The sequence below is a fragment of the Gossypium arboreum genome, chromosome 5 (assembly GCF_025698485.1).
Source record: "Gossypium arboreum isolate Shixiya-1 chromosome 5, ASM2569848v2, whole genome shotgun sequence".
Classification (NCBI taxonomy): Eukaryota; Viridiplantae; Streptophyta; class Magnoliopsida; order Malvales; family Malvaceae; genus Gossypium; species Gossypium arboreum.
Window position 1 is genome coordinate 34,616,262 of NC_069074.1, and position 21,517 is coordinate 34,637,778.

The 21,517-nt window shown below is 32.9% G+C and overlaps 4 protein-coding genes across 5 annotated transcripts; 1 reads left to right on the plus strand and 3 right to left on the minus strand.

The window, feature by feature from the left end:
- Positions 1–2,450: 2,450 nt before the first annotated feature.
- LOC108453399 (NAC domain-containing protein 53) lies at positions 2,451–5,987 on the minus strand. Its single transcript, XM_017751475.2, has 6 exons — positions 5,611–5,987; positions 4,875–5,152; positions 4,591–4,785; positions 3,460–4,065; positions 3,256–3,370; positions 2,451–3,141 (listed from the first exon to the last, which is right to left on the minus strand). The coding sequence occupies exons 1-6, from the start codon at positions 5,771–5,773 to the stop codon at positions 2,723–2,725; spliced, it is 1,776 nt and encodes a 591-aa protein (XP_017606964.1). The 5' UTR covers positions 5,774–5,987; the 3' UTR covers positions 2,451–2,722.
- Positions 5,988–7,707: 1,720 nt separating this feature from the next.
- LOC108452956 (eukaryotic translation initiation factor 6-2) lies at positions 7,708–11,856 on the minus strand. The gene is made up of 8 exons (XM_017750775.2): positions 11,706–11,856; positions 11,113–11,169; positions 10,798–10,894; positions 10,640–10,725; positions 10,099–10,143; positions 8,734–8,864; positions 8,283–8,393; positions 7,708–8,201 (listed from the first exon to the last, which is right to left on the minus strand). Exons 2-8 carry the CDS (start codon positions 11,120–11,122, stop codon positions 7,944–7,946), a joined length of 738 nt encoding a protein of 245 aa, XP_017606264.1. The 5' UTR covers positions 11,123–11,169; positions 11,706–11,856; the 3' UTR covers positions 7,708–7,943.
- A 2,051-nt stretch (positions 11,857–13,907) lies between these two features.
- On the plus strand, positions 13,908–16,377 carry LOC108452955 (bZIP transcription factor 60-like). The gene is made up of 3 exons (XM_017750774.2): positions 13,908–14,467; positions 15,033–15,256; positions 15,919–16,377. The coding sequence occupies exons 1-3, from the start codon at positions 14,100–14,102 to the stop codon at positions 16,170–16,172; spliced, it is 846 nt and encodes a 281-aa protein (XP_017606263.1). The 5' UTR covers positions 13,908–14,099; the 3' UTR covers positions 16,173–16,377.
- LOC108452953 (NAC domain containing protein 50-like) lies at positions 16,114–20,137 on the minus strand. Of its 2 annotated transcripts, none has more exons than XM_053029085.1 (4): positions 19,708–20,137; positions 18,616–18,893; positions 17,668–17,901; positions 16,114–17,301 (listed from the first exon to the last, which is right to left on the minus strand). In XM_053029085.1, the coding sequence occupies exons 1-4, from the start codon at positions 19,943–19,945 to the stop codon at positions 16,666–16,668; spliced, it is 1,386 nt and encodes a 461-aa protein (XP_052885045.1). In that variant the 5' UTR covers positions 19,946–20,137; the 3' UTR covers positions 16,114–16,665. The 2 variants fall into 2 exon arrangements, with proteins under 2 accessions (XP_052885045.1, XP_017606261.1); XM_017750772.2 differs by having other exon boundaries at positions 16,114–17,304.
- Positions 20,138–21,517: the final 1,380 nt, after the last annotated feature.

Genomic DNA, 21,517 nt, shown 5'->3' on the forward strand with positions numbered 1-21,517 from the left:
GAAAAGAACTTGAAAAAAAAAAAAAAACCCAAAATATCACTTCACTTAACGTTTTGAAATCAACGTGAATTAATAGCACGGCTGCAACTATGAACTCTTTTGATATCTAAATTTCGCATTAGCGCAAGAAATTTATCCATTTCTGCGTGTGTTTGTATTTCATTATTTGTCTTGTTTGTTTGCTTTATTATATGCAGATTTGTGACGATAATTATTTCATTAAAATTGTTTATCGTATTTTACATACATTTGTCACATCCTAATTTTGCTTATGAAAATTTTTAATTTTATTGAGAGAATCAAATATTTCTTTTATTATATATAAATTTTGTTTAAAATATTTTATATTACATAAAATTTGATATATTAGTAACTTTATAATTACCAATCATGTAACTGATCTAGTGATAAATTTGTGTAAGTATCAAATTAATTGACATGGGATCCAAGATTCGATTATTATGTTTATGAACCTTTTTTCCATGAAAATTTAAGGATACCGATTCCAATAATTTTCCAAATTATAACAAACTGGAAAGAACGAGTCTATTTTACCCCTATTTCATTGAAAATTATTGTTTAATTTCTCTCTGGCTATTATTATAAAATGTATTCCAATCTTCTTATACTTTTTTAACCCATAGTACTAATGTGTTCTACTATTTTATGAAAATTTGAAAATATTAAACGAAAATTTAAATTTAAATGGTTTATTATCCACTTGTTATAGCGATATCATCATCCAAAGTTGTATCCCATAGGAATATTTTTTAAAAAATATTTGGTATATTATCTATAGACAAAGTTGAGATGATGACAAATATCTTATCAAATGTAATAAAATATTTAAAAATAAATATATATATATATTAAACATATGGCAATTTTTGATGTTTATTTATAGAATTAAAATGTACATTATAAGCGTACCAAATACTACCCTATATTTTTCAGCTAAATTTGAATAACAATATTAATTAAATATTCAAATTTGTTTAATATTCTCTTGAAATTTTTCAATATTCTCTTTTTCTTTTTTACCTCATAATTTTGAAAATTCTAAAAAATTAATTAGACACCCAATATTTTTCTAAAAGAAATTCTCATTATACTCCTAAAATTTTTAAATATTTTAATTAAACTACTGAAACTTTACTTGGATCTACAACTGTTTGTTGACATATGAATTTATTAATTTAATTCTAAGAAACAAAATATAAGATTAAGGAAGATTAAAATATATGAATAAATATCATATCTAAATATGTGATTGGCATAAATAGTCAATAGAGCGAATGTAGATTACAAATCAAACTCAAATAGGAATGTATTAACAATCCACGACAGAATTTATTATAAATAAACTAAAATGTAATTTTTTTAAAAGAAAATCTAAACCTGAGTTTACAAACCATTCAAACAGCTAATAAACTTCAAAAAAAATCAAATAATATCCAAAATTTTAAACTTTAGGAAAGCTATTATGGTCATCAAGGACAGGATAACCTTTTATTTTGGGCCACAATCAGAGGACAAATTCAATATTGGACAACTCATTTATGAGCTGTCATAAAAGGACAACTTTAAAACATTATAGGTATAAAAGTCATGTATGGGTGGCGGCTTTCTTGGATATATCATTCAGCTTTCCTAAAATGAAAGTTGTTGACATTCCTTGTCCTTTGGGAACATATATAACTTTGATATTCGCATCTTACCATAATTTATCCTATGCAGTTAATTAATGGTAGTCACCTTTAAACAACTCCATACTAACATTCCTTTTTTAGGTAATCATGTCCAACAATCTCTCATCTCTTTTAAGTAATCATGTCCACACGTTCAAACAAACAAAAGTATAAGATTATGCTTGGTTAGTTGGAAAATTGAAGAAACAAAAGTATAAGATTATACTTGCTTGGTTGTTTGGAAAAGTGAAGAAATGGAAGAAATAATAGAAAAAAAAAATTTGAAGTGTGATTGATTAGAAAGAAAAGTGAAAAGGATCCATCTTAATGGATAAAATTCAATCCTTCCCACTTTCAAATTAGAATGATGAAAAAAAGGAAAAATAAGAGAAATGTGTTTTGATCCAAAAGTTATGCATTCTATTTTCATTTTTTCTATTTTCCATGAACGGAAATAAAATATAATTTTCTTTCCATTTTTCCATCTCCTACCAAGCACGCCAAAGAAAGAAAAATCATGTTTTCCATCCCCTCAATTTTCCACCCTTCCAATTTTCTTTTCACTCTACCAAATAAAGCCTTAAACACCCTCCAAATACATGAAAAACTTCAACAAAATTGAACCTATATCGAATAACATACCCACATGCCCATACTCGACACTCGCACCAAATCCAAGTAACATAATAATGAGCATCTTAGACATATACACTGAAAAAAAAAAAAAAAAAAGAGTAACTAGAGAATGAAGCAACCAAGCAATTGTTGTATAATAGCTTACAAACCCAGGATTTTATTGTGCATTATGATGTACCTTGCAACTTTATAGGGTGAACCATTCTTGAAGGACTGTAATGAGAAGATAAATCTATATAGCTTATGATTTCTGTTTCGGCAATCATCATAAAAAAAGAAAAGAAAGAAAAAGGAACAAAATAAATGATGAAACATTGCCTGGTCTACCATCCTAGTCAACCTATAGTGGTAACTAATATATTACCCAACATTTGTAATCAGTTCATGTGTGGAGTGAATCATAGCCCATACCTTGTGCAAAAGCAGGTCCCAATCTTTACACTCGCAGAAATAATTAGGACCGAAAATAACATCAAGAAGAACCACCCTCTTGCCGAAACAGGCCCCGTCTTGCCGGTTAGTAGGCTAGCCATCGGCAGAAAACTGGAAGAGTTTATATCACCTTGTGGCAAGCTAAAAGAAAGAACAATGTTGAGATTCCCATTTTTGCCATATGACCAGTCCAACCGGTTGCCAGAAGAAGTTGTGTCTGTTATTCTTATCATGCCAGCCATAACATGAACAGAACTGGAAGCATGTGACGCCGAATTTAGCTTGATCGCAGCGTCTTTTGGAGGGAACTCTGAGGCAAATGCAGGAGGAGCAGGGAGGCTACCCAACATGTGACTAGCCCGTTTCATAAATGGATACTTGGTACCTATATCATAAAGAATGCACCAAAAGTGAGCTCAAACAAATACAGATACGTCGAAATATAACTTCAATAAAATGGCATTAAGAACTAGGCAATTCCATTTTCCAAATATCTTACCAAGATCAAATTCTGTAGCCTCCAGCTCTTGCTTTGAAGAGGATGCATCACTATTGCCATGTTCTTCAACATGTTCACCAGCATTAAGATCTTGTTCAGTTCCTTCATTTGTATGCTGTTATCAAGAAATGAACTAATTAGAAAAAAGCAAAAATTCTCTGCATGTATTACAGAAACGAATGACGAAAGAAAAGAACTATGCACCGTTTCAGTAAGAGGTTCTTGGCCAGAAACAGGAATCTCACTTCCCACAATTTCATCATAATCAAAGGCCAAAGACTGATCATCAGCATCATCGAATGAAAGATACTCATTGATGTCAAAAAGTTCAGATTCTGGGTAAATGGGGTTTGAAAAATCATTAGCTTCCAAGAAAAGTTCATCATTGGTTGGAAGATAACTAGTAACATCCAGGTATGGGTCTCCAAGCACGTAGTTCGCAGAAGTGATGTTTTCAATTGGTTCGAGCACATATTCATCCTTAACTGGTTTTCCATTTGTAGCTATCAGATCTTGCTCAGGTGAATCAGCGACTACAAGCTCATGATGTGGCTTTGAATCACCTTCAGTGGCATGCATGCGAATAGGCTTCTGAAAATCTTCTTTGAACTCCATTGAATGTTCACCACAGTTGCTTGATTCACCATAATAGAAACTGGAAGGGAGGAAAGCATTCTCATGCATACTGTTTGGTGGCTTTTGATCGTCTTCACTGAACTCCCTTGAATGTTCCACATGGTTGCTTGATTCCCCACAATAGCCGTTCAACGGAAGGATATTGTTTTCAGATGGATTGCCAATGTCAAGATTCTGTCAAGAAGCAACAATTTTCAGAACTCTAATCATTCATCTAGCAATAAAACCAACTCATCCGTAGCAAGAGTCTCCGATCAAGGACAAATGCAATTTATAACTGTATGAAAGATGTCTGAAAGATTTCATAAGCATGCCAAGCCTTACGAGTGAATCTGGTTGGAGGGATTTACCCCCAGCAGTGATATGACTCCAAGAGCAAACATCATTAAATGTCAAATTGGTCACAAAGAAAGCCTAGACAAAGTTAGGCTTCAAGACACCCAACCCAATCAAAACAGAAAAACACAATTCACACCAGCACAAACTAAGCAGTACTTTTCTTAAAAATCAGACTTTTCTCATTCACCAAAAGATGAACAATATTTGAGAATATAAAATAAAGGCATTAAACAAGTCATTATTATTTTCTATTAAATTGCAAGTCATCACGCCAAAAAGTCACTCAAACTTCAATACATAACATAAAACACAGAAAAAGTCAAGCTTCCAAGCACAAAACAAGCCAAAAACATTACACACCTGATCAATATCATTCACTTCAACAAAAGCATCTTCGTTGGCAGCCTCTTCATAGGCAGATGCATCTTGTTGACCAGGCACAAAAACTGCCTCATCATCCTCCCATTCTTCTTCAATAAAAGGTGCCCCATACTGCTCCCCATTCTTTGGCCCAGACCCGCTCTTCTGAAACACCCTACACAATACAAAAGCATCCTTCCAGCCCCAATAACCCAACATTAATCCCCGAACAAATATCAAAGCTCAAAACAAAAAAATACTAGAACATATATTATAATCTTTACCTGTTGAATTCCACCTTTCTCCAATGTCTCATCAGTAAGACGGTACTCGTGCATTACCCAGTTAGTCCTTTCGCCACGTGGGGCACGACCTTTATGGTAAACAAGAGTTTTCTTCATGCCAACCACTCTTTCCCTAAAGCGAATTGCACGGTCCTTTCCAGTTGTCTTCCAGTAGCCTCTCTCAGTTGCCCTATTGGTCCTCGACCCATTTCCATATTTCTTGTCCAGTGCACTGAAAAAGTACCACTCCAAGTCCCTGCTCTTCAGCTTTGACTTATCTATTAAGAAGAAAATCTTGATTTACAACTTTAAAAAAAAAAACTCACCCTAAATTCTAGTTATACATAGAAGATAAATTTAAACTAGATATAGTCGGAAAGTTTTTTTAAAAAACCCAATTTCAAGAATTGAAGAAAAAACCCTAAAAAGGCTTTAAAGCGTGTATCTTCAAAAGCTTTAAAGCAAATATGTAAAATTTAACCTAAATTAGTAAGTTAAATTTATAATTAACCAAGTACCGATATCCCAATTTATAAAACTTAAAATCAAAAGAGCTAAAACAAGCATCTTCAACAATCAAACTTCAAGACCAAAATTAATAGAAAACCCAATTTCAAAACTTAAAATTTAGGTCAAGGCTTGAAAAAAAAAACCAAAATTCAAGAATGAAACAAAAAATTTGACCAAGCCAAACAAAAGAAAATCAAACCGAAAGGGGAAAAAAAAAAGAAAATACCAGGGAGATCCCAAGGCTCGGATCTATAAATATCGATAACAGAAATGGCATCAAAGGAAGGCCTGTTCAAGATTTTCCGTTTTAGATAGTAACGAACGAGTTCTTCATCGGTGGGGTGGAACCGGAAGCCGGGAGCTAACGAGGTTGCTGAGTCACGACCCATCGAGTCACCAACAGTGAATGGAACAAACAAAAATCCAGGATTTTTGAAGAATTGGGTTTTTTTTTTGTTTTTTTGAAAGGGAACTTTTTTGGTGTTAGAAGGAAGCTGTTTTTTTCTCTTTTGGTTTTTTTTTTAATTGAAGCGAGACGAAGGCTTTACTTAGCCGTGTTAGTTTGTAGAAAGCTCAGATCTTTCAAGAAAAGGAGTTGGGAAGTATGATAAAATTACCAAATGTTTTAATTAAATATTCACTGACAGTGCAACACGTGGACTTTAAAGGGATGATAAACGTAATCCCATCCGTCAGTTGTTTTGAGACGTTTAAAAAAAAATCTAAAATGACAATACCATACATTGTGTTTTTTTTTTCTTTTGAGAGGATTAAAACTTATGAAATGTCAAAATAATAATAATTCATATTTTATTAAGCCTGTTAATATGATGTGCCTTTAAATATAATATATAATAAATAATTAAAAGTTAAAGTTTAAAATTAATTAATAATAACCTATGCAACATTTATGGTATTAAATGGAAAAAAGTAAAATATATTGGTGTTAGAAGTCAATAACATTACTAGTATTAGATTATATCACACTGATGTAGGTGAATGAAAATATTTTATATTAAAAAATATTTATAAAATTATTTTAAAAATCATTATTATTAAATTTGTAAGAAATTTTATATAATTTTATTGATTTGTGTTCGATTCACAATAATTTTTTAATTATTTTATTTTAAGATTATATTAGAGTATGAAAAGATAAAATATTATTATAATAATATTAATTATCCTTTAAAATAAGAGTATTTTAATATAGATATATAATTGATGAAAATGTACATAATAAAATGAAAATATATAAAAATAAAAATAAAAGTTTAGTTGAGTGATAAATTTATTGTTTTATTAATCTAGTTATTATGAGTTTAAATTTTATTATATACATTTTTTATTATTTTAAAATTAAAAACTAAATTATACACAAATGAAATAATTTATTTAAAATATGAAAAATATTTTTGTTATTTTTTAAATTTAATTAATTTTCTATTAATTTTAACACCAATTTAATATTATAATAAGAATTATTAAGTGAAAATGTAGGGTTTGAAGTTAGGTGCATGAACGTGAGTTCCAAGGAGCGTGCAGATGGGCACATAACTCTTCAAGCCTCACTAAAACATTCCTTTATTTGTTTCCTTATGAGGTATTGGAATGATAAAGTTACTCGAGTGGGATACAAATGAGTGTCACCGACTCAAAACCACGTGGAACGGCTCCTGAATGTAACTGGCTAACGGCTGAAGCTTCTAGATTTTATTTTATTACTACGTAACATCTATTACTGGTAAGGATCGTAATTAGTAAACTTATTCAAAACTCAGAATGTCTGATTAATTTGGTAATGTATTAGGAGTTAAATTATAATTTGTTTATTTAAATTATGAGTAAATTAATTTTTTATTAGTTAAAGAGTTAATTAGTTCATGTTAATAATTAATTTAAGCAACAAAATAATAATATAATTACATATGGTATATCATGTGTTTCTCATTTTAACATATGTAGATTAATTTTAGGAGTAAAATTGATAAAAATTTAAAAGAAAAATAAATTTACTTTTAATTTAATATACAGGTAAATTTATCCATTTTTCAATAAATAAAACAAAATGTAATTTAACTTTTAATACAAGAATCTTTATAATACTTTTACAATTTAAGGTTCAAAATGAGAATTAACTCTGGAAAAACATTTTAAAAATTATCAAATAATGTTCTAAAAATATAAAAACAAAAACAATTGAATCAAACCCACTCAAATATAATCTCAAAATGCTTATTTAATCTTTGATTTGGATAATCAAAATATAAACGAAAAAAGAAAAACTGTACGTTGCTGTAAAAGAAAAAGGTACTTTGGAAAATTTAAAAGAAAAAAGAAATAACTTAGATAGTAATCAAATCCCAAAATATTTAAACTTTTTTCAGAAAATTACATTCCAGACGAACATGCATCGTTAGGACAAAAATACTTGAAAAAAAATGAACAGTCAGATAAAGATTTACACATTCATTAGTGTTGTAATTTTAACATGACATAAAATACGACAGAGCCAGCATTGTCTTGACGATGAGCAACAACCAACCAAACACCAACGAATTAAACATAAGTGTCTATCAACGATTTCCTCATCTCATCTACGATAGCAGTAGGTTGTGCTTCTCTCAGCTTAAAGACACTCTCAATGACAGAAAGTTCAGTTGCTGTAGTATCCGACCCGCAGAAGGCAGTCCAGTCATTTACAGTCATTCCTGCAGCTATTACTTCACTCCCACGGTTGATGGTGCCAGCCACCAATGGAACCTGAAGAAGCGTCGAAAGCTCATCCAAGTCTTCAATGGATGTGTGAGGATGAACCTGCAACAGTAAAGAAGGTAAATCGCGAAACAAAAATTGACAATGTAAGAGGTAATCATTGGTGAAGAGATTCTATCTCACCAAGCCACCTCGGTTTGAAAAAGCACAGTAGCTTCCAACAAGAATATTTCCAGCAATTGTTTGCCTGAAAACTTCTACACCAAGAACATCAGCAATTATCTCCTCAGTTTCCTGATCGAAGTTGCAGATAAAGATTATGATAAGCTCATTGTAAAATCTCAAGGAAAAGAATATTAGATCACCCATGACATGGAAAGAATCATGTAACTTATGGAAAATCGATCAACACTCTTCAAAACCCAAAAAGATCCATGATGTTTTACTGAGTATCTACTTTCGGAGATATCATTTCTAGCCAAGAATTCTAGGCAAAGTAAAGAACTACTGAACTGTAATTTAGTCCTACTCATTTGAAATGAAATAGAAAATAAAGACCCCTTATTACTGCACTTAGATACTGAAAATTTGGAATGATCTTAATCAACTACTTCAATGATATATGGGAATTTACCCGATCTAGATCTGTATGCGTCAGAGCAACATGGTCATTGCAAGCTATACAGTTCCCAAGAGCAGATAGTCTCTCCTCTATGCGCTGAACAACAACTTGATCCGGTAGACTATTTCGCAAGTGTTGAAGTTCTTCAATAAGAAAGAATAAAATAAAAATCCATCACTGATATTAGAAACCAAGATTATAAACTTTTAATTGGTGAAGTAGAACAAATATACAATATGAGCCTACAAAGACAAAGGAATGAGATTAAAAGCCAGATATAAATGCAAAACCAAACCAACTTGGACTTTGAAAATCAAATTCGAGGACAAGATATATCTAATCCAAGGTATTCAAATAAATTACACCAGATTTCAAGCCACTTGAATACCTTGAATTCGATATATCTTAGAGCAGAGATAATCTTGTTTTGCACTTGAAAATAACATCGTAACTAAAATAATAATCATAAACATCAAGCACCTAATGGCTCCATATATTGACAAGTCAAAATGTGTAAAAGTTATATTCTATATTGCTTGGACTAGGGTGTGTACCTAACAGAGAAAGTTCGCTTTTTATTTTTAAGTTTTTCCATGTATTTGAAGGGTCCTTAGGAGATCATGTCCAAATATGTGCCAAACAAAGGTGTGAGGTGTCGACATAGGTGCTTCAAGAAAAATGGTCAGGGTAATATCGGTTCTAGCCACCCCTCCCCACAGCACTGATATCTTGCATATTAATTTTAACCTAGAGATTCCATGCCCCTATCTTGGTAAAGTTAACACATCAAATGGACTTCAGAAGGAGAATCTGTTAATTAGTGCAATCCACAGGATGCACAATTTCCCAAATACAGTTTTCAGATACTTTTGAATTATATGAGCCAAACCTCATTTTCGCCAACTAAATCCAGTTTGATCACAAGTTTCATTTATTGTCATTTCTCAGGCCTACACGTTAACTTCCCACTCCAATCTATGAACACTGCCTACTTCTCTCCCTACAGTTTCAGCTGCATAAGCAACACCTTGTGCAGTTCAGTGAAAGGTTTGACTGACAACGATCCTTCTTTCCCGAAGAGGATTTCAGGGAGGTGTAGGTGGCCCCATTTCCATTCTACTTGTATTAGATTAACTCCTTCCCTGTTTAAATCTCTTCTTGTAGAAACAAAGACGATCACAAAGAACTACAAAAACTCTAAAAACATAGAAAACTTAAAACAAAACAGCCTTCAGCTGCATATGGATGAAGATTTCTAAATAGCTCGGATTTGAATATAATAAGGAAGCTTCACGTAAAAGCAATGAGTTAAGAATCAAAATTACACATGCACTATTGCCAATGTTTAGATCCCACTGAGAGAACTCAAAAAATTACCTTGATCTGTGGTGGTGTGAGGGACAAGAAGCCCATTCTTATTTCCTGTCAAAACAAATCAAGCTCACATTAACCAAATCCAAAGGCATGTAACAACAATGAATAAAACTTGGACAAGACCGGTCAATTGAACCAAGAACAGTAGGATATCTGGTTTGTTGACTATATAAAAGTAGGGTAATACTCAAGCCAAGAAAGAACCAACCATTTAAAAAAACGAGACTGAACCAGTAAAAACCCAGCTTTATAAATATATTTTTCTTCTTGTTTTCAAAACTTTATTCCTAATCAATGAGATTTGAACCATTAACCTCTTGATTTTATAATAAAGATCTTACCAATTACCATTAAGCCAAATGTACTTTGTGTTAATTATAAACCATATTTAATATTTATTTACATTAAAATAGTATCTAGACATAAAAATATAAAACCAGTTAGTTAAACTGGTTGGAGTGGAAACAGAAGGTTGGACCGGTTTGCCTTCTATTCTGTTTTTCTTGACAATGTCAGATAAGATGAGTCTTAAAAAAATTCTTACCAGCACAGAGCCGTCCTATTATTCTAGTGCCGCCAAGAGAGGTCTTAATGACAGGAATGACATCCGCTAACTCAGACTCAAAAGCACTGCAAGGTGCCAATATAACCTTAATACATTAGTTTAAACAGGGAAAAAAGGGCTATAGAAGACAAGCTCACCTGTAGAAGTTTTCAGACCCTCCAATTGCAACCAAGCAATAAGCATTGGTCAGCTTGGAAAACACTCCAACTTCACATGAATTTTCAAACTGTAGCCCTGTATAAACCACAGGTATGAGACTAGTGATTGTAGAAGATATGTTTACTCCATAGTGATGGGAACCACCAAAACCATATAAGTGATAAATTTTAAAGATTTATCGATACTAATGTACAGAGATGCAAGCCATGTAATGTTATGAATAACTTAGTCATATCAACAGAAGAATAAAATATTTATACATACTGAAGGCTGAAAAAAAGAATGAAACTTACTAGTTGCCATTATAAAGCGAAAAAAATGGATCAATGATGAAACCAGAGGAAGAAACTCTGCATTGAAAAAGATAGATCAAACTAAGTTTAACCTATAAAGAAAATATCAACCAGACAAATAAAGAATCATACAATTCCCAAATTAAATAAATATATATGTAATTATTTACATATATATATTCATCCAATTCTCGTGCATAATAACATATTGCACTAAGGAACGCTTAAAGATAACTACCCTTATACTACTTGTTGTTCATCACGAATTATATTTGAATATTTCTCAAGCATTTATAGTAACCAAACTCCTAAATTTCTACTCAACTTCAACTACAAACAAAGGTCAATAGAAACCAAAGAAGAGGCCCCATAAAAAGGTTCAAAAAATTGGAAATGAAATTATAAAATGCCATCACAAACAGAAAGATAACAGCATAAACAAGCTCAAGTTCACCACCTTAACCTTTCTGCTAATACAAGGAAAAACACCAGAAAATTTATGAAAATCAGAAAATCTTACATATATTATTGAACCGTAGAAACCCAGATAACAAAAGCAAGCAGAAGTCTTAACAAATGAATAAAAAGTTTACCAAATAAACGTTTGGTGCTTCCTTGGTTGGAGTTTGAGAGGCCGGCGTTCAGAGGAAGAGGAGAAACAAGTCAGGTTTTGTATGGGTTAATGAATCTTTTATGTAGCGGCTGAAAGGTCAATCAAACGCGCTCCACCAAACGACGTCGTGGTTTGTAACAGTGTGCTTTGACTAGGGTTAAGAGAAAAACTATTGAGAAAAATATTTTGGATTGGTTTTCTCTTGAATTTGGTTTAATTTTAGTGGGATTAATAATTAGAGAATGTGGTGGTGTAATAGTAATTAGCTTGGAAAAATAGTTTTTATCTCTGAAGTCGGCCCGGCTCGGTTGGAATAAAATTTAAATTTAATTATAAAAATATATTTTATTTTTTTTTAACAATGAAATAAGTTTTTTAAGTGAATCGAGCAGGTTTTTCGAATCGAATCACAGCTCGACTATTTATCGCCTTACGTCTTTTCTGCTTTTAATTGTCCAGGCATATTTACATTTATAGTGTACTTATAGGTGTATCATATTTGTAATAATGAAATTAAATAAAATAAAATTGATAATTGGTATGTCATACCATTAAAAAATAATTCATAAACTTTTTTAATTATATTTATATTTGCAATTTTTAAGTAAAACAACAATGAATTGAAAGGGTTAAACATTTATTCAAATTGAATTATAAAAATATTTTCTAGTAATTTATTTTAATAAGGTCCAAGCTCGTAATAGTTGATGTCAGAACAAGTTTCAGTTAAAGTATAGAGTTGAGATAGTTAATAAGATAAATGGTTAGTATGTTCCACCAGAGACTCATAAGAGTGCTAAGAAATGTGGTAGTAATTCAAGGGATATGCTATTGACGATGGATGATAAAGTTATCGCAATGATGATGTAAGTGTTGGGCCCGAAAATACCCATAGGATCGTGAATTGGGATTTTAAAATTCTTCGTTGAATTTTTTTAAATGATGAGGAAATAGAAGAAAAGTTTGTACAATTCGATTTACAGTAGTTCGATCCCAATTGCTTACCTCCACTACTTTGATATACCTCAACGAATTATTTCTCAATTCATTAGACTTGAATTAATACCTTTCAATGGGAAGTTAAAACCTTTACAACCCTATCTTTTTCACAAGGCTAAAATAGAATCTCCCATTAGCTTTTGTGACTAAATTAAAACTCTCTAGCTTTGACAAGACTTAACTATAACCCTTTTACAAATTACTTAAGATTTTATGCCTTAAAAATCGTAAGTTTCTTTTTGCAAGTACAAGAAATTATGTAAACAACAATGATCTCTCAAAAGTGTTTGTTTACAAATGCGAAGCTCTTTCAAAGAATTGAAATAAGAATGATAAATATATTTGATAATAAGCACCTAAAGAGACATATACAATAGAAAATGAAGAAATAAAGAATTTGATGCTTTTCTCTTTATTACAATGCTTGGATGGTCTTATGTATTCAAGTGTTCTTGACTTGAATATATACCATTTGACTTATTTTTGGACGTTTGGAGCTGTTGGAGAGAGTTTCTAGCCATTGAAAATATTTATTTCGAGCATTTAATACAAATTGCAGCACTGTATCTCAAGATAGGAAGAGCAAAATATGATCGTTGGAGCTAAAAGTCTCAATACACAAATGGCTTGTCTTGAGACACTTTGCTTTATGTCTCAAGACAAGGCTCCCCTTAAGCTTACATTTACTTCAATATTGGTTGGACCTTTTGTCTTGAGACAAAGTTCCTTTGAAGCATTTTTAGCTTCAATGTTTGTCTGTCCCAAAACAAAATTAGGAACCTTAAAAAATGTGGCTTAAAATTATCAACACAAAATTTAATTAATGAAAACAATTAAATTAATATTAATTGATATTTTATAATATATCATAGCTAGCCCCATCTATTAATGAAACATGTATTTTAGAAAGACATTTTATTTAAAATTTAAAATAATAAATGAAATATTTTTTTTAGGGATAGTTATTTTATAAAGAAAATGTATTTATTTAGTTTTAGTGTAATTAATGTTTCAATTCCTTGACTTAATAAAAAAAAATCTGATTTTTAATTCTCAATAGGCCTGGCCCGCCCAAGTCCCTACAAGCCTCGGAATGGAGATAGTGAATTAGGGCTAAAGGTTTTTTCTATGGGTCTTACCCGAACCGAATCCGATCCATCTATTCATGGAATTAATTAATATTTTCCTTATAAACAATTCAGCAAAATCGCAGCCTTCGTCTCCAAGGAAACAAAGTTCAAAAGGTGTTTGTTTGTATCTTCTGATCGGTTCAATTTCATGTGTCACTCACTTTCCTTTCCCATCTTAAACATGCTCCCTCCTCTGTGAATCCTATTAGACGTCAATTTCCCCTTTCATAAATCTTTGGGTTTTCATGGAGGAAATCAATTGGGATACCCTTCTGCTCGAGGTTGACTTACCTGATTTCGGGAATATCTTAGATAATGAACCGGTAACGGAACCTCCTCCTCAACCTTGTTCAACCCAGAATCCCGATGAAGAACCGGCGGTGTCTTCGTGGATCGGGGAGATCGAGAAGGTTTTGATGGAGGATGATAATTTTGATCCTAGGGTTGAGACTCAACCTGTCTCCGATGATGATTTCTTGGCCGATTTACTGGTTGATTCACCTCCTAGTAGCGGCGGCGATGTGGCTGGCGTCGACGGTGCTGATTTGCACAAACAGAGCCAGACCCACACCGACGTCGATAAAGACGATCCCATTGCTAAGAAACAGAGAAAGTATAAATTGATATTCCCAATTTATCGTCTTTATCTGTTGTTCTTTGAAACTTCATTTTGTTTCAATTTTATTAGTTGCATGTCCAATTTGAAGTAGAGGTGTAATGACTTACCTGAGGAACTCAAGCTCAATCTAGTTTTACTTTTAAAGCTTGATTGATCTTCCCAATTTATCATCTTTCTCTATTGTTCATTAAAATTGTATTTTATTTCGAACTCATTAGTTGCATGTCTATTTTGAAGTAGAGTGTAACCGCTTGCCTCAGAAACTCAAGCTTCATTCGAGCTCAATCAAGTTTTAATTTTAATGCTTGAGTTTGATTCAAGATGAAAGTTGAATTGCTCAAGCTTATTTGGTTAAGCTTGTTTATCCTGTAAAAAGTAAGGTTGATTTTCACGCTTGACTTCAAACTCGACTTAAGATACTTAAATTCAACTCACATGATCTCACGAGCTTGACTCAGTAATGATCCAACCTGGTTCCGAATGTTTTTCAATTTTCATACAAACCCATGTATTTAGAGTGTAACCTGCAATTGATGTATCTGAATGTTTTCTTTTTCAGGCAGTTGAGAAACAGAGATGCAGCTGTGAGATCAAGGGAGAGGAAGAAGATGTATGTCAAGGATCTTGAGATGAAGAGTAGGTATTTAGAAGGGGAATGTAGACGACTGAGCCGTGTGCTTCAGTGCTTCATTGCTGAGAATCAAGCTCTTCGTCTTACTTTGCATAAGGGTTGTGCATTTGATGCATCCTCGGCCAAGCAGGAGTCTGCCGTGCTCTTGTTGGGTATGAAATGGTTCTATATGTCATCTGTCCTTGCTTTCACTGTCTTTGGTTTAATATTATATGGGCAAGAAAGTAGACTTCTTATCTTCACAAATGGACCATGTTACTCGTATCAAGCCTAAATGACCTGTATGATGGGTGCTCGACATGCTTTTGTTCATTTTCTCCTAAGTTTTCCGTTTATATTACGATAGTATGAATGTGGGCTGCATGTCTTCTTTAGTAGGCTATGTTATTGGACTTGGGTTTGAACGTCTAAAATTATGCGTTCAACATGAGTATGTTCATTTTTTTTCCTAAATTTTTCATGCATTTGAAATGGTCATATTACTGTATCTATGTTCCGATATGCATTAGATATGGTTAATTCAAAAAAGATAATGTGTCGGAGCACCTCTTTACAAACAGATACTTGTTCATGGCCTTTGCAAGTGTGTTTCTACTTCATTTTTCCTCTTTTGTATGAACTCTTACTGAAGTATGGATTTCAAGAGGAGGGCTGTTGTGTGGCTTATTATGATTCTCATCCAATGAAGATGAACGTCTTCCTCTGGCCTCGGAGAAACTCAATGCTTTTTGTACACTGTTGCTACTTTGATAGCTTATTCTTTTAAGCCTATTGAGCAGGGTTTTTTTTATTTATCATCGTTTGCTTTTTGTAGAATCCCTGCTGTTGGGTTCCCTGCTTTGGTTCCTGGGCATCATGTGCCTCTTCACCCTGCCAATACTGCCCAAGTCAGTTCTGGAGGCAGTTCCAATGGCAAACGAGGAAACACAAGGTCCCGAAAGAGTGGCTCCAAGAGGGGCAGGGAGTAACCGGGTCGGACCATCTTTTGTGAAGAGTAGGAGATGCAAGGCGTCTAGGGGAAAGATGAAAGAAATTTCATGTTTTATGGGAATTTTAATTCCATTTTAGGTTTAATGTGATGGGGGTGTGGCTGTCGTGTTATTTAATGATCCTTGTAGTTTGAATAAAAATCACTCTTTGATCTTTGTTTTTGGCATGTAACTCTTTTAGTGTACATTTAGTTTGTTCGGAGTACTAGAAATTTAGTAGTTTTAGTTTTTGTAAATTCTTGCAGTTACATTTTAATAGAAAGTCCGGTCTAGACCCGTTTAAAGTCGAGCTTTGGTTCCTTTACGAGATATGTTCCTACTCGAGTCAAAATCATGCATAGTTTCTCTCTCTCAGCAGCAATCCTCTCTATTTATTTTACAACGGAAAAAATCTGGAAACATTTTAAAATGTCCATTAACCGAGGATTAAATAAGGAGGAAAGCTACAACATTGTTCATCAACAAACCGAATGTTGATGTCATCTGAAGTTTACAATCGTGCCGGTGAACAATAATACATGCATAATTAAGGAAAGGAAATCAAGGAACCGGAAAGAACCTAGGCTCCTGTACTACACGTCTCGGTTACTCTTCTTTAGATTCTCGTTTTCCTTGCTAAGAAAATCTATTTTCGATTGTAGAATGTCGATCATAGTTTGAGCACTCATCATTTCGAGCTTCAATGTCTCCCTCTCAATGGAGGTATTGTGGATCTCCTTTTGCAAATCGTTGATAAGTTTCATGCAGCTAGGAGGCACCATGGAATTTAGATTAGTCGTCGCATTGTATTTTGGCGTAGGAGGAACATGAAGATTCTCTTTGGGTTCCATAGATTCCATTAACGAAAATTCCAGGAGTGCAGAAACTGCCATTGTTGTCGCGGATGATGGTGGTGGTGGTGTGGTGGTGGTGGTTGTTGTCGTCGACGACCAACGATCTTGAGTCATTCTAGTTGAATTCTCGGTAACATTTCTAGTTGAATTCTCGGTAACATTTGCATGGTTTGGACCAAAATCGTTATGCCGCCTTCTCTTGTGCCCAAATAGAGATAGGGGTGCTTCTCGATTAGGCATGCATAGCGGCGGGCAATCATCTGATCTCTCGATCTTGCATGGAGGTAACAAAGTACAGTCATCAGTTCTCTCATTCGGTGACTCTCTCGGAACATCATCACTAGGCGGAGCATCCTCGTCTGGATGTTCAATGTCCTGCTGTCATAAAAGAGAGTTTAGAAGCAATTCTTCGATCAAGGCTTAAGAATACGAGGCATACTACATTCAATTAATATAACACTAGCATTAATGATTAAACCATGGAGATAACTAAATCAATAAGAGTGTCGAAACTATCTTATGTTACTCGGACTCTAGTTTGCCAGATTTCGGTGTGTGTTTGACACATCAAATAAGTGTAGAATTATACAATTATGTGTTCAGAGTTTAGGTTTTGGGTTTAGAATGCGATGTCATCAAAGTGAGGATCTAAAGAGAAGTTCAACATTTCAAAAAATATGAGCATCCATGATAAAGTTCGATATTATAATAATGCAGTAGGAAGAAAGATAAAGCATGAACCTGCTCAGAACTGATCCTTAGGACGCCATTGCTTTCAGTTGCTGCATTCTCGGTAGCTGCCACATCATTTGTGGCTATCGAATCATTACCAGCTGCAACATCATCCTCAGTGTCTAATCCTGGAACCAAAGCGGCTGAACCATCATCCCACTCCGCCTCAATGAAAGGTGCATACCGGTTTCCATTTGGTGGTCCAATATTATTCTTATGAATTACTCTACATAGCACGTAGCCCTAATCCACCAAAAAGGGGGGGGGGGGTGGGAGGACAATTCTTATTAGTTTCTGATAGTACAATTGCAAAGTTCGGTTGTAGAGGAAACTGTAGCACTCGTAAACATAAGGTTTCAAAATACTAATAAGTAATAACCCTACAGAATACAAGTTTGAATTCATCTTAACTCATGCTACGTAGACTCTTATGTTACTTGGGCTCAAGTGTGAGTGTTGGATGCCGGTACGTATGCTGACACTGAGGGTCCTTAGAGGGTTATATCTTCATGCCTATCTCCGGGCATACATGCAACATGCAATGTCAGACATAGTACTTGAAGAAACATCATAACACATGACAACAGGAATCACATTTACTATTCTTTTCCTAAATTTTCTCAGAAGCCAGATTGCGATTAAACAAAGACAACAGACATACAAACAATTCAAACTTTTCTCGTCATTTCTCACAACTCGTTTTCTCCCCATGCAAAAAAATGCATCTCAAGTAAGTCCGTTCTTCGGCATAATCAGATTAATGAAGCATAATCCATTACCTAAGGCACAACATTTAGTATTTCATGTTAAAATTCTATATCTTTTGCCGTCCTAAATATAGCTAAAATGAGAAGCAATCATTAACGTACGTGATAACTTAATCTGTAACATCAATACTCGAAGCCATACATAATAAATCATCATTCACTATCAATATTAATTTAAACAGTCTCATACCTGCAATGCTCCAATCCTTTCCAATTCCTCTTCAATGAGCCGGTACTCATGCATAACCCAATTGGTTCGCAATCCATCAGGAGCTTTCCCGCTATGAAAGACTAATGTCTTCTTCATTCCAATAAGCTGCGAATTATGACGGACCTCTCGGTCCTTCCCCGTGGCCTTCCAATACCCTTGGCCTGTAGCCCTATTCATTCTTCCCCCATTGCCATACTTCTTGTCCAATAAACTAAAGAAATACCATTCCTGGTCTCTGGTTTTCAATTTTGACTTGTCTGAAAAACAGCCACCAACAAGAAACTTCAGCACCATAGCTTAAAAGGAACTAAAGCTGTCATGACCCACCGACTGCTTGGATACTCTCATTTCCCTGCATCGTGCCCACAAGCTGGTTTTAGCCTAGAGAGGCATAGTTTTGGGTGACAAAGCCTTGAGAAGCCGGTAGGCATCCAAGGGAATAACACCGTCCTGTGAGTACAATGCTGTGTGATGTGGTGCAGGAAAGTGAAATACCCGATCGGCCGGGGGTCGGAACAAAAGCAAAACCAAAAAACCTCAACAGAACAGTGTAATAATGATAGCAAAGTTCTCACAAAAATAACCAAAATAAATAAATATAATAAAATTCACAAAGACTATATGGACTGAAAGAAGAAAGTGAATATAAAAATCCCATTTCTTGGAAAAAATTGATAGCCAAAGATACTGCATTAAGCTATTAAAGAAATACAGAAAAACAAAAAACCCCAATTCTTTTTTCTTTGGCTCAGCAAAAAAACCCCATCCATAGATTCTTAAACTTTTAATAGAAAACCCTTCTAAAATCACGAGTTCGAATAATACTGCATTTAGCCAAGTAGAGAAAACTCAAAAATGGAAATGAATTGAAAACCAAATATTTCATTATAATTTCAAATTTTCAGCTCAGAATCCTCCCCCAAAGAAAAGAAATGCTTTCGAAAAAGAAAACTTTACCAATAATGGAAAATAAAATTGACGACAACAGTGGAAAATAAAATTGAAGATAACTTGTAAAATTTTAGCAGCCAATCTAAAAAATATATAGTTAGAACAAATAAAAAGCTCAACCTGAAAGGTTCCAAGGTTCATGCTTGTAAATATCAACTTCGGCAATAGCATCAAACCTGGCAGGCTTGTTCGTAACTTTTCTTTTCAAATAATAGCTAACCAATTCTTCATCAGTCGGATGGAATCGAAACCCAGGTGCTAAGGCCGTCGCTGAACTGCCAGTCTTTGCCGCCGTCGCCGTCGCCGTCGCCACCGCGGTCGGTCCTGGATCTGCAACTAAAGAAGTTTCACGACCCATAGAGAGATAGTTGTTTGGGGAAACGGAAAATACAAAAAACAGTGTGTTTTCGTGGGCGATACGAAATGAATTGAAGAAACATATATCGAGTATTTTTGATTGATGATGAAGAAACCAGGTTCCTTCGTTTACAAGAAATTTCACACTTTATTTTATTTTAGCAAACCTGACAGCTGAGTAAAATAATTTACTATTATTTATTATTTTCTGGTAAAAAATTTAAAGGTTAAATTCTTTTATCAGTCCCTGTACTTTGCAAAGTTATGGATTTAATCTTTATACTTTAATTTGATATTTTTAGTCCTGTATTTTTCAAAATTTAAAATTTCAGTATTCACCAAACAATGATTGTTAAATCCATCAATTTAAGTTTTGCTATTTCAATAAGTTGATGTAGTAAATATATTATCGTATGTGTAATGTCATGTTAACTTCTTATTTTTACATATTACTCATTAAAAATTTAATTAATGGATTAACGGCGCATTTGCGACAAAACTGAAGTTTTAAAGTTCAAAAGTATAAAGCCTTAGAATGATCCAATTGAAGAAAATGGATTAGATCTACAACTCTACACATAGTTCATGGCTATTAATTGAATTGCATGTATTATGACCAAAATTTCAAATTTCTAAAAGTACAAAAATTAGAATTGACGACTTCAAAAAGTAAAGGGACTAAATCCATAATTTTGCAATGTATAGATATTAATAGAAGAGTTTAACGAAAACTAAAATTATAAAATATGAAATATAATTTAAATTTTAACATATTAAATTTTATATAAAAGATGAAAATAACAAACCAAAACACGCAATAAACCCTATATAATACCTTATATTTTATATAATATAAATTATTAACCTATTAAATTTATAAAATATAAAATAATTCAAATATAAGTATAATACAATAAAGATTAAAATGCATAAAAGGATACCTTCAAAAACTAAATAATATAAGATATAGTTAAAAACTAAAAAATTTTGAAAAATTATTAGTGGATATTATAATTTCAGAAAAGGATAAAATTTGTTAAAAGAAACTAAACATGATTTATTGAAAAAAAAGAGAAATAGAGTTCGAACTTTAAAAAAAATGTTTAATTGAGTTCGAGTTTGTCAGTATTTGGATTTGGCTCAATTATATCTTTAGTTGAGTGCAATAGTAAAGTATATTACATTTTAAAATAAGATATATGTTTAAACAATGATATTATTGAAAGAAACAACTACTGAACTTTAAATATAGGCAGTAAATAAACACGAAAAAAAGAAAGAAGATGAAGATAGTTATGGAACTTCTGGAAAATTAGACAAGAATCTTAATTGAATAAAATTTCTTAGTTATTTTCTTAAAAATTAAATAATTTGGTCGTTACTTTTAAAAGTTTACTATTAATTAAGAATTTCAGTTAATCGTTTATTACATTTAACTTGAAAGAATAGAAAGGTTTATATAAAATTATAATCCCAGAATGATAAATTAGATTTTTCTCATCATTTTCAGCTTTTTCTTTTTAAAAAATTTAAATCCAACTAAAAATGCTAAAAGTGAAAGGAAAATCTGATT

Excerpts from the sequence above, each read along its gene's own strand:
- LOC108453399 (XM_017751475.2), bottom strand. The coding sequence starts at position 5,773 with ATGGGTCGTGACTCAGCAACCTCGTTAGCTCCCGGCTTCCGGTTCCAC. Across the intron at positions 4,786-4,874 it reads AGAAAGGTGGAATTCAACAG|GATGCTTTTGTATTGTGTAG; the intron begins GTAAAGATTATA and ends TGGGGCTGGAAG. Across the intron at positions 3,371-3,459 it reads AAGAACCTCTTACTGAAACG|CATACAAATGAAGGAACTGA; the intron begins GTGCATAGTTCT and ends TCTTGATAACAG.
- LOC108452953 (XM_017750772.2), bottom strand. The coding sequence starts at position 19,945 with ATGGGTCGTGAAACTTCTTTAGTTGCAGATCCAGGACCGACCGCGGTG. Across the intron at positions 18,894-19,707 it reads TGAACCTTGGAACCTTTCAG|ACAAGTCAAAATTGAAAACC; the intron begins GTTGAGCTTTTT and ends GCTGTTTTTCAG. Across the intron at positions 17,902-18,615 it reads AAAGGATTGGAGCATTGCAG|GGCTACGTGCTATGTAGAGT; the intron begins GTATGAGACTGT and ends TTGGTGGATTAG.
- LOC108452956 (XM_017750775.2), bottom strand. Across the intron at positions 10,144-10,639 it reads AATAGGACGGCTCTGTGCTG|GAAATAAGAATGGGCTTCTT; the intron begins GTAAGAATTTTT and ends TTGTTTTGACAG. Across the intron at positions 8,394-8,733 it reads CGCATACAGATCTAGATCGG|GAAACTGAGGAGATAATTGC; the intron begins GTAAATTCCCAT and ends AACTTCGATCAG.
- LOC108452955 (XM_017750774.2), top strand. The coding sequence starts at position 14,100 with ATGGAGGAAATCAATTGGGATACCCTTCTGCTCGAGGTTGACTTACCT. Across the intron at positions 14,468-15,032 it reads ATTGCTAAGAAACAGAGAAA|GCAGTTGAGAAACAGAGATG; the intron begins GTATAAATTGAT and ends TTTCTTTTTCAG. Across the intron at positions 15,257-15,918 it reads GTCTGCCGTGCTCTTGTTGG|AATCCCTGCTGTTGGGTTCC; the intron begins GTATGAAATGGT and ends TGCTTTTTGTAG.